The 16521-nt window shown below is 35.6% G+C and overlaps 2 protein-coding genes across 2 annotated transcripts in view; one reads left to right on the top strand and one right to left on the bottom strand.

Annotated features, from left to right (window-relative positions):
* Window positions 1-6446, bottom strand: part of LOC127880511 (rho guanine nucleotide exchange factor 3-like) — a 61605-nt gene extending 55159 nt beyond the window's left edge. The window contains exon 1 of the mRNA XM_052427819.1: window positions 6340-6446. Coding sequence (XP_052283779.1) covers window positions 6340-6362 — 23 coding nt within the window. The 5' untranslated portion in view covers window positions 6363-6446. The remainder of the gene's footprint in view (window positions 1-6339) is intronic.
* Window positions 6447-10083: 3637 nt separating this feature from the next.
* Window positions 10084-16478, top strand: LOC127880505 (uncharacterized). Its single transcript, XM_052427810.1, has 10 exons — window positions 10084-10283; window positions 10636-10693; window positions 10856-11008; window positions 11760-11956; window positions 12274-12391; window positions 12656-12822; window positions 13021-13086; window positions 13842-13926; window positions 14231-14365; window positions 14560-16478. Exons 1-10 carry the CDS (start codon window positions 10155-10157, stop codon window positions 16122-16124), a joined length of 2673 nt encoding a protein of 890 aa, XP_052283770.1. The 5' UTR covers window positions 10084-10154; the 3' UTR covers window positions 16125-16478.
* Window positions 16479-16521: the final 43 nt, after the last annotated feature.

Below are 16521 nucleotides of genomic sequence, written 5' to 3'. Positions count from 1 at the left end.
TGCCTTGTTCTAAACCCCAAGTAAACATAACGTTAATTTTATTATATACATGTTATAAGTGGATAAAGGCGTATCAACAACTACGCGTTACACACCGGTCTTAATAACAATAACGCAGTGACGTCACCATCAATGTTTAGAACGCCTACACTGAAAACACGTGGCTTGTATCTAGTAACGGAAGTAGTAATGTTTAATTTGACGTTAATAGATCAAGTGTATTTCGGATAGGCTTTCGAACTTTTGCAAAAAAAACATACCAAAAAATGCATATGTCTATAAATATCGCTTCATTTTATACATGTCCCGGAAAATCGGCAAAAGTCCCGGACAATTTAACTCAATGTCCCGGAATTGGTCTGAAAAATTATGGCATGTATGACCACAAGAAAATATATAAGCAATTTAGTGCCAGGTTATTCTACAAAAAGCCAGTTGACAAATGCGTCAATCACAGTTACCTCAGATTCTCATTCCTCAACGACATACTTGAATGACAACTGTTTGGCCATTACTATCTGTGTCCCGAACGCAACGCAAATTATTTATTTTACATAATAGTAAGCCGGGAACTACAAAACCATGCGCTTTATGCGCAGTAATCCAATTATCGGCTGATTGCCCAGCACGTGTGCGCAGTGTGTTAAAACATAAGCGGCTGTTCAGATTTAAGCGGCTCAAAACTTTGTTTACAAATATTGAAAATGAAAGTGGAACTCGTTTTCTGTTTAATGAATTGTACAAGCACGTCGGGCTTGTAATATTGAGTTTTCTACAAGCCCGAAAGAAAAAATACTAGTTTTTTGCTGTCGGACTAGTGCGAATTTCGAGGACTAAGTATATCAGTGTTCACGATACATGTACAATCTATAAAGATGATGCAACCGGTGTTAAAATGTAATAATCCCATTTTTGTTTTGCATGGAATATGTACATTTTAAATCCGTTAATTCTTAAAAATGTGAAATTCCATATTTCATCACTAAATAACACCATTTGACGTCGCTACTGTGGAGTGCGCAAGATTACCGGACGTGCAAGATAACCGGACTTACCTGTATAGCTAGCTGAAATAATTCGCGTTCAGAATAAATCTGAACGCTGAAACTCCGGTCTGCAAAAACCATAACGAAAAATCAGTGCTCACGCTGCTGCCAGACATTATCGCCAATGGCGATTATTTTATCCAACTGGCTATTATTTCTTAAAATTGTCTAGAAAAAATGGCGATTATTTTATCCTCCTACATCAAAAAACAAATTGCCTCTTAATGTTGTCCGGCGAATGCGAAACGCCTGCAAATCGGGCCATCAAGCAGGAAAAATCGATAAACGAGATTACCTGTGTACACACTCGACCCTGTGTATCAAAAAACAATTGCCTCTTAATGTTGCCCGGCGAATGCGAAACGCCTGCAAATCGGGCCATCAGGAAAATCGATAAACGAGATTGCCTGTGTACACACTCGACCCTGTGTATTGTCATACACGCGTCAATAACTTTTGCGACATTGTGGTCTGGAGCGTTTTTCTCAATCAGTGTCCGACAGCAGTGATATATTTCGGAAAAAACGTTTTTAATCTCCCCGTGCTTTACCAATTATCGGTAACTGTTAGATCTTTGATAAATTTTCGCCGATTATTATTTAATCGTCATGAAATCGCCGCTTATATTGTCGGCTGGTTTAGTTTTTCACGCCGTTTTTTCTGCAATTAGATTACGTTGAACATTGCTTGATGAAATAATTATTTAATCGCCATCAACTAATTATCCCCGTAATTACCGCTGTTGTCGTCTGCTTTAACATAATGATTTCAATTTTTAACCAGGTAACCTGGTTTTTCCAATTCAAAGGGACCCGGCATATTCCATGGCCAGCAAACACGTGTTTGGAATTACACTGAGGTGGTGTATATTAACTCATGCGCTGTGACGTTAATTGATGGAATAAATCATTTACAATTGATATTGGCCTCTGCCTACAATATTGCGGCCGATGGCTAACGTCGTATAAAGAGATAAAGTAGTCGAACGATATGCACATTTTAGATTATTTATATTAATATTTTATATAATGCATATTTCATGTGCAAAACGCGTACAAGTTTTCGGATTACCGTTTTCGGATTCTGTATTTTTTCGTCGATTATGATCTATTTTCGAAGTTCATAATATCAAAATTAGAATGACGAATACACATGCGGTGATACGGAAGGTGTGGTTGATAATATTTCGTGTTGTATTCACCAAAAATTGCAATTGGAAAAACTATAAAAAATAGTATAGCCCAGGGCTCTGGGTGGGTTGGGGCCTCTGCCCTTAATTCTTATGCCCTTAATTCTTATGTGTATGTAACTGGAGCTTAGATCTGGTTTGTTAAGTCACACCCACAACATTGAATGTATTCTTTATTGTAAAGCCATGATTATATTTTATAAGAAAATGACACACTGATATTATGCTTGTTTTTAAGTATATATTTATATTATAACTTAAAACCAATAGATATACATTTCATAAAACATAGATAAAATGAGATTCATTGTTTTTCTGGGTTTTTTTTGCCTTCAGTACCGTTTTGCGGAAAAGTCCGCATATGTTTTGGCTATTATTTTTTTAAGGAAAAAAATTATGGCTATTATTTTCTGAAGGCCAGAGTGAGCACTGAAAAATAAATACAATACTATTATATCAATATGCTTAAAATTGCAAAATAACATTACCAACTCATAAAGATTTAGTTAATTAGTCCATTTTTACCTCAAATAGCGTCGATTTAAAGTTAAAAGGCATAATTTGTTTCAGTTAAACTTCTGCTTAAATCGCAATACAATCACCAGTGCTTTTTTTTGCTTTTTTTTCTTACAGCCTGTGCCTTTTGGATTGGGAAAATTAGCGCGATAAACCATGAAATTGGGAAAAATAGCGCGATAAACCATGAAATTGGGAAACATTATAAATATGATTATAAGAACAGGATTAAAATTATTAAAGTATGTTTGACAGCATTTTTATTTAATAAAGTACTAATTTAATGTGTTCTTACAATGAAGACAATGTTAAAGTTAATATCCTTCCACATTCATATTGAACTTGTAATAATCTATATAGATTCTTAAATATACCATTTAATCATAACCTCTTTAACAGTAAGAATTTAATTCAGTATTCTTTTAAATTAAATATCATATGGTGAAAACATTAACAAATATTTATAAAAAAAAACGCTTTAGTGGTCTTGCTATGTTAATGATGTATTATATGGAGTTAAAATAATGTATTTCATTTCTTTACCTTTCAACATCGTGCACTTCAATGCTATTTCAGTAAACTGTAAAGCGTGACAAACATAATAAAGCAGAATATGCATATGAATCTGATTTTATACAGATCCACTAACATATAAATCATATCATGTTTGTCTCTTTCCATTTTCGAACGATACTCATCTTAAATGCATTAACTTTGTGAGTAACCGTAGACTAATTCCAATTTCCTAACACTGATTTCCGTGATGCACATTCACTGTGAAGATTTGTAATAAATATTTGTTGTTTTTATCTCAAACGTTATATTTTGCGTTAATTGACAAACGCATTAAATTATTCCGTAATAACCATATGATATCCATTGTTAATTTGAATGTTACAGTACATTCCACGCGTTTTCCCCAATTTCCCTCCATACTCTGCGGGTTTCGACCTGGAGGGAGATTAAGAAAATTCCGCTATACGCGGCGTTTGCATGATTTTGGACGCGGCGGTTAACGATCGGCAAAACTGATAAACCGACGCGACGGCCCTCGGCGTTGGCAACGCGGGGGAAACTCCGCGTTTTACGAGATAGCGATCAATTTAATTTTGTTTGACTTCCTGATTTTCAAATAAAATTACATTTATTACAAGTACATACATGTACATGAATTATAATATTTACAATTAAAAAAAACAACCAAGATAGATCGATCCCGACGTGGTTGTAGAAGTAGTTGTGGTTGTATAGAAAACTCGTTGATTTACGACACACAAAACGTCGTCTTTTAACTAATACTTACCAATTAATATAAACACAGTTTGCAACATTGTTTTTATTTTGATAATTTAATCCAAAGTTTTCATGTTAGCAGGTGATTTTCTATAATGAACATGTATACAAATGACCAAGGACCCTAAAAATCTCGCAAATCTGTGTGAATTGACAGTTTGACGTAATCAAAGAAAAGCCGCTTCCTGTCTAAAGGCATAACTTACTCAAGTAAACACGTTCAACGAATGCATAAGGAATGGTTTTAATTGTCGGAACAAAGTCTATTCTCTGCTCGCTAATGCATTGATTTTCTCTTTGTTTGTAGGTTATTCCATTGATTGCTAAAAGGTGGTAACTATTGAGTTGATAATTGCATTTAATATTCACAGTTGTATTCTTGTTGCGTCGACATTCTAAACAATGTTTACCAGTAATTATGGACCAAATCGGCAGAGTGACATTCACACATGTTAATCCCTTTTGTCAAAACACCGAATACAGCAGTCTACACAATAGGTCAGTAGACAAGCTTTGCGTGTTTTCATAACGTCAAACACTTAAAATCCAGTTCCGCCCAGATGTCTTCTGTAATCAGTTTACAGTACAATTAGTGTTAAAATAATTACTCTACTAAAATACCGTAACGATAAAGATTCGGCGTGTTCGATTTGAAATTATTTTAGAGGAAATATCAACTTATTCGCGATATAATTTCGTTAATAAATACCAAAGAAACTTTTAACCGAAATCAACAATGTTCTCTGCGCTACAAAGTTTGTATCAAAAAAATCAATACACGCACGCTTTGCAGGAGTATACATTGTACCTTGACCTTGTACATTGCAGCATAATTTTCGCGCGCTTTTGTCGGGAAATATTCATGACTGTATATTGGAAGCATTTGTAAACGTCGTGTTAACAATTAAAAATCGTAGTGTGTTTCGGATTACTAATTATTATTCTCATTTGGAAATTTTACGGAACATTTATTCTTGTGTCGTATGTGTTATGATTTAAATATTAATTTGTCAAATGTATTATATTAGACTAATTCATATTGTAGACGTACCTGTGAATTAAAAAACATAATTTTTATACGTATTAATTTTCTATACAATTATCTTTTTATACATGTACTACAGTATTTAAACAATTTATTATAACAATGTTTTTATTTTTTTGGCATGCCCAGTAGCACACTGCTAACGCGGCGTTGCGCGGCGATCACTGATAAGAACGGAAGGTGTCTGCATTTACCGACTAGCCTAAAGTAATACACGCCGCGGGAATTAGCGAATTAGTGAACACTCGCTAGCAGAAAAAACCCGCGGAGGGAGCGCGTTTTTTGGGGAAAACGCGTGGAGTGTACTGTATTTATCATTTTCGCCGCTCATCGCAAATTTCTCGTCTGCTTGCCGCCATCTTGGGCGTGTGTAAAAACAGGTGTTTACAATCGGGATACATCGACTATCGTCGGTATCCTCCGCAATATAGAGAGAGATGTGGATAGCAACGTAAAATCGTATTTGGCTAAATTCGCGAAAAATATGTAAGTCATTTGTTGTTCGGCGACGACTCGGCAACTCGATTGGCACTCGTTCGAAATTATTGCTTAATTACATTGTAATCTTATTGGCTTTATTGGGAAAATGTTGTCTTTTTTTGGGAAATTTTAATCAAATTTTTGGGAAAAAACGTCATTTTTTGCAATCAGGAAGCAGCCGAATATCGGCTGTAATTTCTGGCAAAAAAAATCACTGATCACTAAACTCTCGCCATGTTATGAAATATTTAAATATCAACCAATCAGAAGAAGGCATTACAGTGTAATAGGCTGCGTTATCGATTAAAATCTACCTGCCGTATACAGCGGGCACAGCTATTGGAATTGAAAATGTGAGTAGTGTGTTGATTTAAATTGGTCAGGCGTGCAAAATTGAAAGAGTCATTACATAATTCTTACGGAACATTATTGAGAAATGAATTATCTACACAGGTATGTAAATATTATTGCAATCCGTTGATATTAACTGTCTGATATCGGGGCTTGAATGTTGCGCACCAAATTCCTTGCGCATCAATATTGACAAAGAAGGAAAACTCTCGCTATTAAAAAGATAGAGTGGACTATTGACGCCAAGAGTCTGCCAAAGCAAAAATCATCAAAAGACTCTTAGGCAGCAATTTATATTGACTACCTGTATAGCCAAAAATGACAGCAGAGGTCGCGAAATTATATGGCCGTATACAGATCAACTGATAATTTTATGAAAACTAACTACAATTCGTTCGGTAACCAAAATAAAATATTACCTTAGAGAATTTTCGTCACCCATAATATTTTATTTAAAATAAAGTTTTTTTGTTAAAATCAAAACAAATTATCGTTAATATTTCCAAAACAAAGTCTTAAAAATGGCGGCTAACGAACGGACCAACCATCATCGAACTTTTTAAAGTCAAAATGGACTGCATTTTCAGTCAAAACGGTTTCATCCACATCGGTTATTTATCAACAACCAATTGATGTTTGGAGAAATTTTCCACAATCAGACCTTTTTGCATAATTCCAAAGAATGCAAGTTAATTTTGAAAAATCTTGGCTGCGTATTTTTCTTCTAGAAAGATGAAAAACAAGTAGGTGCTTATAAAATATATCGTTTAAAATGGTTATTTTTTTACTGATATTTTTTCAAGCATAGACGTTTGTTGCTATTTTTCAATGAATAAGGTTTGTTTTTATTAAATGAAGTAATTTTCATTTTCCATTCACCTCTTTATTAAGACGTAGACAGTGTTAGGGCGGCCGAGAGTTCATATTCGGTAGTCAATGCCTAATTATTCCCGTGTATTTTAAAGTTTATTTACAGGTTCGTCAGCATCTCCAAGATTACATGTATATGAGTAGACATGCCCTTGTAACCTTTCAAGGCAAAAATAATTTGGAAAGTTGGTCAATTTATCCCGGCGACTCGGGTTTTCGCACAACAATAATTTTTAATCCAATGAGACAAGTGCATGGTTTCCAATGAGACATTTATGTGCGCTGAATGAAAATTTCAAGACAATTCACGTTTGGTTGCCCCGCCATAGAGAGGACAAGGCAAGTCCACCAAAGGAGTGCTGACAACATTCAAAAACACCTCATTCGCGCTCCTGGTGAGCTAGCCGTCGACCCGAACCCAATAACATTTCACCAGTAAGTTGAGCATTCACAGTTTCGCCGTCCTTTGACTTCCAGTATCTTCATAAGACCACTCCCTGCAAGTCCCGTTCTGCATCGCTGCTCCAGGGCCTCTTCGCCGCCACCTCCGCTTCCCATATTCTCCCGTTCCTCTTCCGACGATGTAGTGAGATCAATATCCACCTACAGACCATAAGAATTCTGCTTGGTGATTCTTCCAAGGTCAGGGAGTCAGTAAAGTCAGTGTGAGAGGACGTCAAGCTTGAGGGTTGACGGTACTCGCTGGATTCTAAGAATACATGAATAAGTAGGTTTTGTGTTCGATAAAGCGCAGGAACCAATACATGCCTTTTCTAGAGAGTGATGGATTTGTCATAAATAAAACGAATCAAAATGTTTCAATAGTTGATATGTTTAAATCCGACAATTAACGGAACGACAAAAATAAGATATGTTTCACAGTTTGTTCACGTTTGTACCAGTCCCAGTTCCTGGTATCCCCCTTAACGAAAAAGGTCAACCTCAAGTTGTGCGCGAATTACCGCACCATCAGCCTCGTCAGTCATCCAAGCAAAGTTATGCTACGCATCATCATCAATTGATTGAAAGTTAAGACGTAAGAATTGCTTACCGAAGAGTAGGCTGGATACTGAACTGGGCGGAGAACAGTGGAATAGATCTTCAAATACAGAGTCATCAAAAACACCTGCAACACAAACGTGAGCTCTTCTTCATCCTCATCGACTTTAAGAAAACTTTCCGTCGCGTGATGCATGATGGTCTGTGGTCTGTTATAAGGGCATTAAATATTGACAAATTATCAGTTTTCACTTTCGGTTTGTATACATTTAGAAACACTGAAAATTCATGTTCAAAAGTACACTTAAACGTTTATCAATAATTGCGGGACAGTAAGCCGTTTGTACATTACGTAAAATTTCACAACAATTGAGCGCTGATAGTGCTTTTTCATAAAAAATGTGGCAGAAAGTTTGGCGCTAGTTCATCGCGCGTTGTAGACAGCCTTATAACAAAAGACGGATCACATCAAAGCATGACGGCTCCCCAAACGAACAGGAGCTCTATCTTACGGAGTATGCCGGCGATGTAGCACGATTGGAATAACATGGTACCTAACTGTTTTTTCGTTATATATCAGGCAATGCTTACTGGGACATGTTGAGTTGAATTAGTAATGGATGCCTTATGGGTGAGCATTTTCGAAAGCTCCACGGGTAAGGGTCGAGCTCGGGATCCCTTGATTGCAAAACAAGCACAGTATCCGTAATAACTCTCTGGTTATTTTTTTTATATACAATTGTATGTATCTAAATGTATTTTTTAAATCATGAATGCTTGCAAGCTTGTGTTCCATATTGAAATTAGAGATGTATAGATTACTTAGTATATATTTGTTCTCGTGCTCGTTTCACCCAATAAATGTTTACAAAAGTAAGAAATGTTCAAGTTTAGAAGCTATAGATATCCCGAATGTACTGTTGAGTCTTTTAAACTTTATAATATACACGATTTCAAACAGGAAGTTTTAAATACACATTGGGTCATTGCGCACAAAACATTTTATCCACAAAAGCCGTTATGTTTAATAGGTGTTATAATATACGCAAATAGACACTGGATTATTAATCGATATTCATTTAAGGGAAGCCAATAAAAAATGTGTATCTAAACGAAGTTGTTTGTCAACCTAGATACTATTGAGTGGCGCATGAGTTATCTATAAAACAAGTACAACCGTTGTGTAGAGACGAAGGAATTTTAAGACCCTTTTTGTAAGTGTAAACTTTTTTTTATTTAAAGCGTATTTAGTGACACAAACATTGACACATACTCGTAATGGTAACTTTCGTTTTGTAACAAAAGCACATCATCTGATTTATGGAAAACCAGTGATCAGCGTTAGTCACTTCGTCGAACATTAGCTTTATAGCTTTATATTCTATTTGGTTGATCTGTTTGGCATTTGGAATATGCTCATCAATATTTTTTAACATATGTTCGAACACTATTTTTTATACATGTTAAGAATTGTGTGATTATTTGATATTCTTCTCTGCAAGAAATACGAACAGACTTGTTAAACAATGCTATTCATAAACCGTAATAAAGGTAGTGTTTGCAAATTGATTATGTAAATAAAAAATAATTATTCATAATTCTGTGTTACAAACGAGTTATATATGATATAATATGTATTAACGTATATAATTTAGTCGTATGCATCTACATGTACGTTTATTCAAATTTAATACCGCGTAGAACTGATATAGTGATTTTATCGTAATAATTGATTTACTCCTTACGATGGCAAACATTTGCTAAATTTTAATTAAAATGTAGATACACGCGAATGATATACCACTGTATGACACACTTGAATGACCTCTTAAATGAAATTCTATACTTGCATTCCGTGACAGTTTCACATGATCACAGACTTTGTTGGGTTCCTCCTTTTGACTTTAATGGATTTAAACACGACGGTTAGTGGTGCTTTATTTCAAGTAACTTTTTAAGCAATTTTTCTTAAGAATTTCAACTAGTGCATAAACGACAGATTTGTATGCTGCTTATGGAAATGTGAAATACATCATAATTACTTTATTTAATAAGCATGTGTTGTTGTTCAAAACTCGATTTGTACTACACAGTTATCCTTCACAGACCGTGAAATTTTGTCAACGATTTCAGAGGTATTCAAGAATTCATTCTTATACCTTAAGACATCGACACAAAATGCAAGAAAAACTGTATTTTATGCACTAACGATTTTTGCAAATATATTTCAATAACTTGAGATATTTGCAAAAATAAAGTTCTAAACGGTATGTTTACGTTCTGTACAGACCGTGGGTAAACTCCTGAAAACCTCGTTGATTCTTCACCCTGGTGAAGATTCTGAGCTAACGAAATCCCCGACACTATGTCCGTGTACATATACCATTTACTACTATTACTGTCTCTGGAGGAAATAAGCGCAGCGTCAAACGAGCGCAACTCCAATGAAACGTTCATTGAATGTGGCCTGGGTTACCGGAATTGCTCACAGAAGGTACATTTTGAGATATTGTCTTTTTTATTCGCAAATTGAACATACGTACTATTCATTGACATTGACGGGGCTAAAATAAGTATTATACTATATTTGTAACAATATGATTTAGTTTTACCACTACGGACTTGTTGGTTAATGACAAATGTAAAATTGAGAGAATAACTGGACACTTAATACACACCGAACCTTATTGGTTATAAATGAATACATGATAGAAAGGAATGCACATTTGTGTACTTTTAATTAAGACATGACTAGCTGTTGCCTTCAAGCAAACACATTGAACTGTGAACTGTATAACTAACATGCAGATATAATTGTCTTTTCACAATCTTGTTAACGTTTTCAGCTCAGAAGATTCGATGGCGACAATGAATTTTTCAACTGCTCTGTCGGGGGAAAAGACGGCAAAACATTTGCATTACTTTTATTAGACGTTGTTTCATTACATTTTTCACGCGCACGACTCGAACATAACACATTGTTCATCAATTATTTAAAATATCTATATGATATATGTAGTTGAGCAACCATTCATTTATTTAATGTTAAATCACTTTATTTTCTAGAAATAAAGACTTTCGAGAACACAATCTCACTCAGTAAAGGATGTAATATTCCATTCGATGCACCGGAACTGCTAGGTATTAGCTCAGACTGTTTGAAGAACAGTGCCATAAACCAAAGACAGACGATTGAGATTACATTTCGCCTTCCAAAAGGTATTGTTAACCTGCATACATTAGTTCGATGTTTGCAGCCAAATTGCATATATACTTATTTTAATCAGAACTGTCGGAAAGCATAAATCTAACCCTAACATCTAATTAACACAAAATCAATATTTTTATTCTTAAGATACCATGTTATTCTTAAAATTGCTTCACTTTATTAAAAAAAAGTCCAAAAATATGGACAAACATGCCATAATGAGTCAAAATAATGAGTATTTGGGTGTATTTGAGTGTATTGGGGTAAATCGTGCTGCCGATCGGAAAGTATAAATTATTACGGGGTCTAGAATGGAAATATTACACCTACATAAGAAAAAAACCCCAAAGTTGTTGGAACTATATTACATAAATCATTAGAAGGAAATATACCCTTAATAACACCAGCCACATGACTTAATACCCTTACATGACGAAGTAGTACAAGTACTGCACAGAACGAATAATAGTGGTCTTAGAACCTTGGGATGGGCAATTCTTCGCCGTCAAACTATTTAGTAAGAATAATATGAAACAAAAGCGATGCCCAATCTCTTCTTAATACTCGTCAACTTCATTGTCATTTTTGTAAATAATTGTAAATAATTGTCTTAACGTTTAGTGGTAACAATATGTCAGCGCCAAAATACATTTTTGATCAACGAACACACCTTTATGCCTACCGGTAACTGGTATTCAAAATATACCATCCTACGGGTTGTCCAGAAAGTTTTTTCCAAAAGTATTCATTTATTATTTCAAGCATTTTTCTGTAACAAGAGTGACGAAGATCAATCGCAACACGTTGGTCATTACCAGTTCCCTAAAGCGATCTACCTCAACTTAAGCCGAGTACGAGAGGAGGACTACAGTGACCCGTGGTCCTTCACATGCCCTGGAGAGAGAATCTTCATCTTCCACAAATATTCCCCACGTCTTAATTACGAGGCGGACAACCCGGTAAATAAGTTGTTCCCCAAACAGCTTAACAATAAGAAATGTATTGCATATCAACGTTTTAAAGTTATTCCTCTCCTGAGTATTTGAAGGATGTTTTGTAGACCAATACAACCTTAAAAGTAACGTGTCGGTGATAACATACAGTTAGTAAACTGACTTCGATGCTTTATGCACACACGAAAAAAGAAATAGCTCCATCATAAACATCTTTTTAAATATCTGAAGCTGTAATGCCAACTATTGCAACATTAGACTATTTGGCGAGTTGACCCACCGTAATCACTATATAGCCATTTTGTATCTGATATCATTTTCAGAGGATCTTAACCTACCGGCACAGGCTTGGTTTGAACCTATCTAACCAAAGCTATTCATACATATTGAATTTTACCACGGCTGAAGGACGATCACGTTATTTCAACATTAAGCTACCAGGCAAGGATCATGCTTCATAATTATGACCATTCGATGAACAATTACCATCATGTAAACCGCATACAAAGTTACAGCACTACGTGTACATAAATAATTATCTGAGCCTAGACGTGTTCATTTATTTGTACGGCTTGCTAGACGTTTGCACACCCGTGAGTTATGCACAAATATACACTGACATAAAACATAAAAATGTCCTCTAGTTATATTTCCTTCCCAATGGCATTCACATATGAATGTCCACTTTTAACCAATTTGCTTCAGTTCGCGACAACAACAGTGCAAACTGGCGACCAGCGGTGGTCACAACTCTCGATGTAATTCAGAGAACTATAGATGTCATCGTAGAACCACAGCCCAGTGTTTTAAATTCTACCGGCTACCAAGTGACCTTGTGTTCCCTTGAAGATCAATGCAATCAACACAACCAAGTAAGTTTTTATTTACACGTTGGTCCTGTTCAGATTAGTCGTAAGGTGATTGTAAATGAATTATATGTCATCCGTTGCCTCGAGAACATCGTCAAGTGAATTTTGTAATACCGAGATTGATTAAACAACGAACTATTTGATTTGGTGAACTTTAAAATAGTTGTAAGTAACCGTTACACTATGTGTCTTGTTTTCTAGATTGATAGCACGAAGACCAACAGTACGCGGTTCGAAAACATAACACATGGCGTTTATTACGTAAAGGTACAACACTCTAATGTAAAATGGAAACAATGCCATATATAGCAGCGTTAAATATGCGGTATTGTGCGCAATAATAACAAATATATACATATCTTATTCCAATATGCGTTTTGAACGCACTGTGCACATCATCGGGACCCCGATTCTAAATTTAAATACTCGTGTTTGTTTCAAGATTAACTGACTTAAGGCGCTAATTTAATTGCTTGTCACTTTTATTTTAACGTTATTACGTGTTTTATTTACTTAACATACCTCTAAATATATAGCAAAGTGACACTTCAGCTTCACCAGCAGGAGAGAAACCTGTTAATAACTCGCAGTTCAATAGTTATAGCAAGGAATCAAATGAAGAACAGTGAAGCAAAAAACAAATGTACCAAGCAGGGCAGTACACAACAAAGACACACACATATGAATCAAGCGGATGTCACCGCTTTGGAATGGTTGATTCAAAGTGTGTCGGTTTTTAGGAACTCTAAACCCATCAATTCGTCGAGTATTATTCACACATTTGAATAGATAAAACCAAAGTGGCCCGATGCACTATGCCCCGTTCCTGTTGTCATGTTTAGAAAGTCCCATCATTGTCGGAGCATTACTTTTCAATTTACACGCGACACAAACAGGTGGACGAATGTTGTCAATCTGTATGCCCCCCCCCCCCCCCACACACACACACTTCTGCTCCGTGATTAAGCATTTTCTGTTTAAACCCTACTAAGCATACACATGTGTTGATCCCATGTATTTAGGTAATGTCCAGCCCGTGTGCTACATCGAACTGTCTAGAGGTAAAATCGTTCCGAGTCGACGCCTTGGCGATTCCAAAGATTGCAGGTAAAAGAATTTAAAAAGACCGAATAAACGGACACTCGCTTGATATGGTTTGAATATATAAATAATAAAATATGTTAAAGATGGGTGACGATAAACAACAAAAATACGTAACACTGAATGGCAATTTAGTATTAAATTTTGGTTTCAAAATAATAATTTTAAGATTGTACTTATAGTATGATTAAGGAAATCTCAATCGGCTTCAGTTTATTTTAAACTTTGTAACAATAAAGGCTATCGTTTGTGATAACGACTGCATATATAGGTGTTTTTTTATAATAAGATTCTCTTCTCCACAATCTAGATGAATTTCAACATATGCAGATTACTGTCATTGTGGCGGGCAGTGTTGTCGGTGTAGCACTTCTCGTTATTCTCGTTATTCTTACCTACTGCCTCCGACGTTGTGGACCGTGTGTACGAATACGAAGAAAATCTGGTTTGTGTGTTTCTAACATACATCGTTTAAAAAAACTTCTTAACAAAATATACAAGCATACAAGCCCATTCAGTCAAATACATCTACTACACTCGACTATCACTTTAATTGTATGTTTTAATTTAATGTAAGTGGACGAAATGGTAAATATTGAATGCAATAAATATCAATACAAAATTTTATTTCTTTTGCAGACAAGAAGCCCCAAGGAATTGTGTTACACCCATTTCTCGACTTGTCCCGTAGCAACAGCAGTACGGACCGGAATTATTTGAAAGTAATGGAATACTTTCAAAACTTTATCGTTAAGGCATTCGACTGCGAGTTAGTCCCCATCCCCCTTGGTTGCATAAATTGCAATAAAACAGCATTGGACAAGCTTTTTAGCGGGCTGGTCTTCGTCATTGTTGTTTGTGCCAATGACAATGGTAACCCATATTTTAAACAACTTTTGGCGAGGGCAATGCAAAAGCGAAAAAAGCAAAAGAATTTATTGGTTATATCAGTAACTTTGTCTTGTTTTTCGTCACCAATTACACATGAATGTATTGCAGACTTGGAAATGATAACACTTCTGGAAAATATACACAATTTATCACCGTTTTACAAAAAGATACACGCGCCAAAGTTGAAAGACGACGATTCATCGAATTTAATACAGTTTAATATTGACTATCCGGAATATCAAACACTGGAGAAATCTATTAAAGATGCCTCACCATTGGCTCATTTCGAAAACACAAGTTCGCACACTGAATGCGACACTGATATAAAAACGAAACACATTTGTCAAACAGAACGAAACATTCAACTTCATTCTACCATATGCGGTAAAGACATTCATCAACATAAACCATATGAACAAAACATCGAAGAAAACAGGAAAGAAAAGAAACGACAAATGGCTAGTTTGAAAGCAAATCTGAGTCAGGTAAATGACTCTTCTTCGGACATATTTTACAATGAATCGCAAGCACATGAAAACATGCGGGAACTACCAGTCGCAAGCGACCAGGTCAGTCGTGAATCAAATCGATATAATCAAAGAAGAGAACGACGATGTCAACAACTGGAACCTCGTGCACCGCAGTTGGGCAGTGGTGAACATTCGTGTAAATTGACCGTTACACATCCGCCAATTTTAAACTATAATAAAAAAGTGCACTTTAAAACATTCCCTGTATTACATAACCATCAAATTCGAAGTCGACCTTCGGACTATGAACACGAACACGTGCTTCACGCTTCAAACTTGAAAGAAGACGATTCATCGCTTTTCATGCCGTGTAATATTGACTATCCGGAATATCAAACACTTAAACAATCTATAATAGATGCCTCACAATGGTCTCATTTCGAAAACTCAAGTTCTCAAATTGATTACGACACCGAAAAAGATACTAAACATATCTGTCAAACAGAACGAAAGATTCCATTTCTTTTAACCAAATGCGAAAGAGACGGTCATCAACATACGCCATGTGAACAATATATCGATGAAAAGAGCCCAGAAAGGAAACGACAAGAAGAAGCAAGTATTAAAGCAAATCTGAGTAGGTTTAATGACTCTTCTTTTGACATATTTTACAATGGAGCGCAGGAAAACAGGCAGGAATTACCACTCGCCAGCGAACAGTTGGGACGTGAATCAAATGGATACATTAGAACTCAAGGAAGAGAACCACATTGTCAACATTTCGAACATCATCGTGCATTACAGTTTGACAGTGATGAAACTTCACTTAAAATGCCGATTTAAATCATATTAAAACATGTCATGTAAAACACACGTCGGTTACACATGAACATCAAATTCGAACCCGCCATTCAGAATGTGATAACAAAATAGTATTGCTTCTTTGTGGACACGGGTCCTACAACGAAAGCAACCCGAAGCCACGTATCACCAGCGAATTTTGTAAAAGATTTTTATCAAATGTACATATGCATACATATATAAAACATGAACGCCAAAACGTGACGTGTGAATCGAATATTACACATTGTGATGTAAGATTGCGGTAAAATTATTAAGTGTTAACATTATTAGTATGCAGACATGTTTTTATATCTTTTAAACATATTAAAATATCAAGTTAGCGATGTATCTTCACACATTTGTTTTACAAACTAGGTGAAAAAAGATCGCAGACATT

This window comes from Dreissena polymorpha, chromosome 5, assembly GCF_020536995.1.
Source record: "Dreissena polymorpha isolate Duluth1 chromosome 5, UMN_Dpol_1.0, whole genome shotgun sequence".
NCBI lineage: Eukaryota > Metazoa > Mollusca > Bivalvia > Myida > Dreissenidae > Dreissena > Dreissena polymorpha.
The sequence above is the reverse complement of the archived record's forward strand: the minus strand, read 5'-3'. Positions and strand labels throughout refer to the sequence as shown.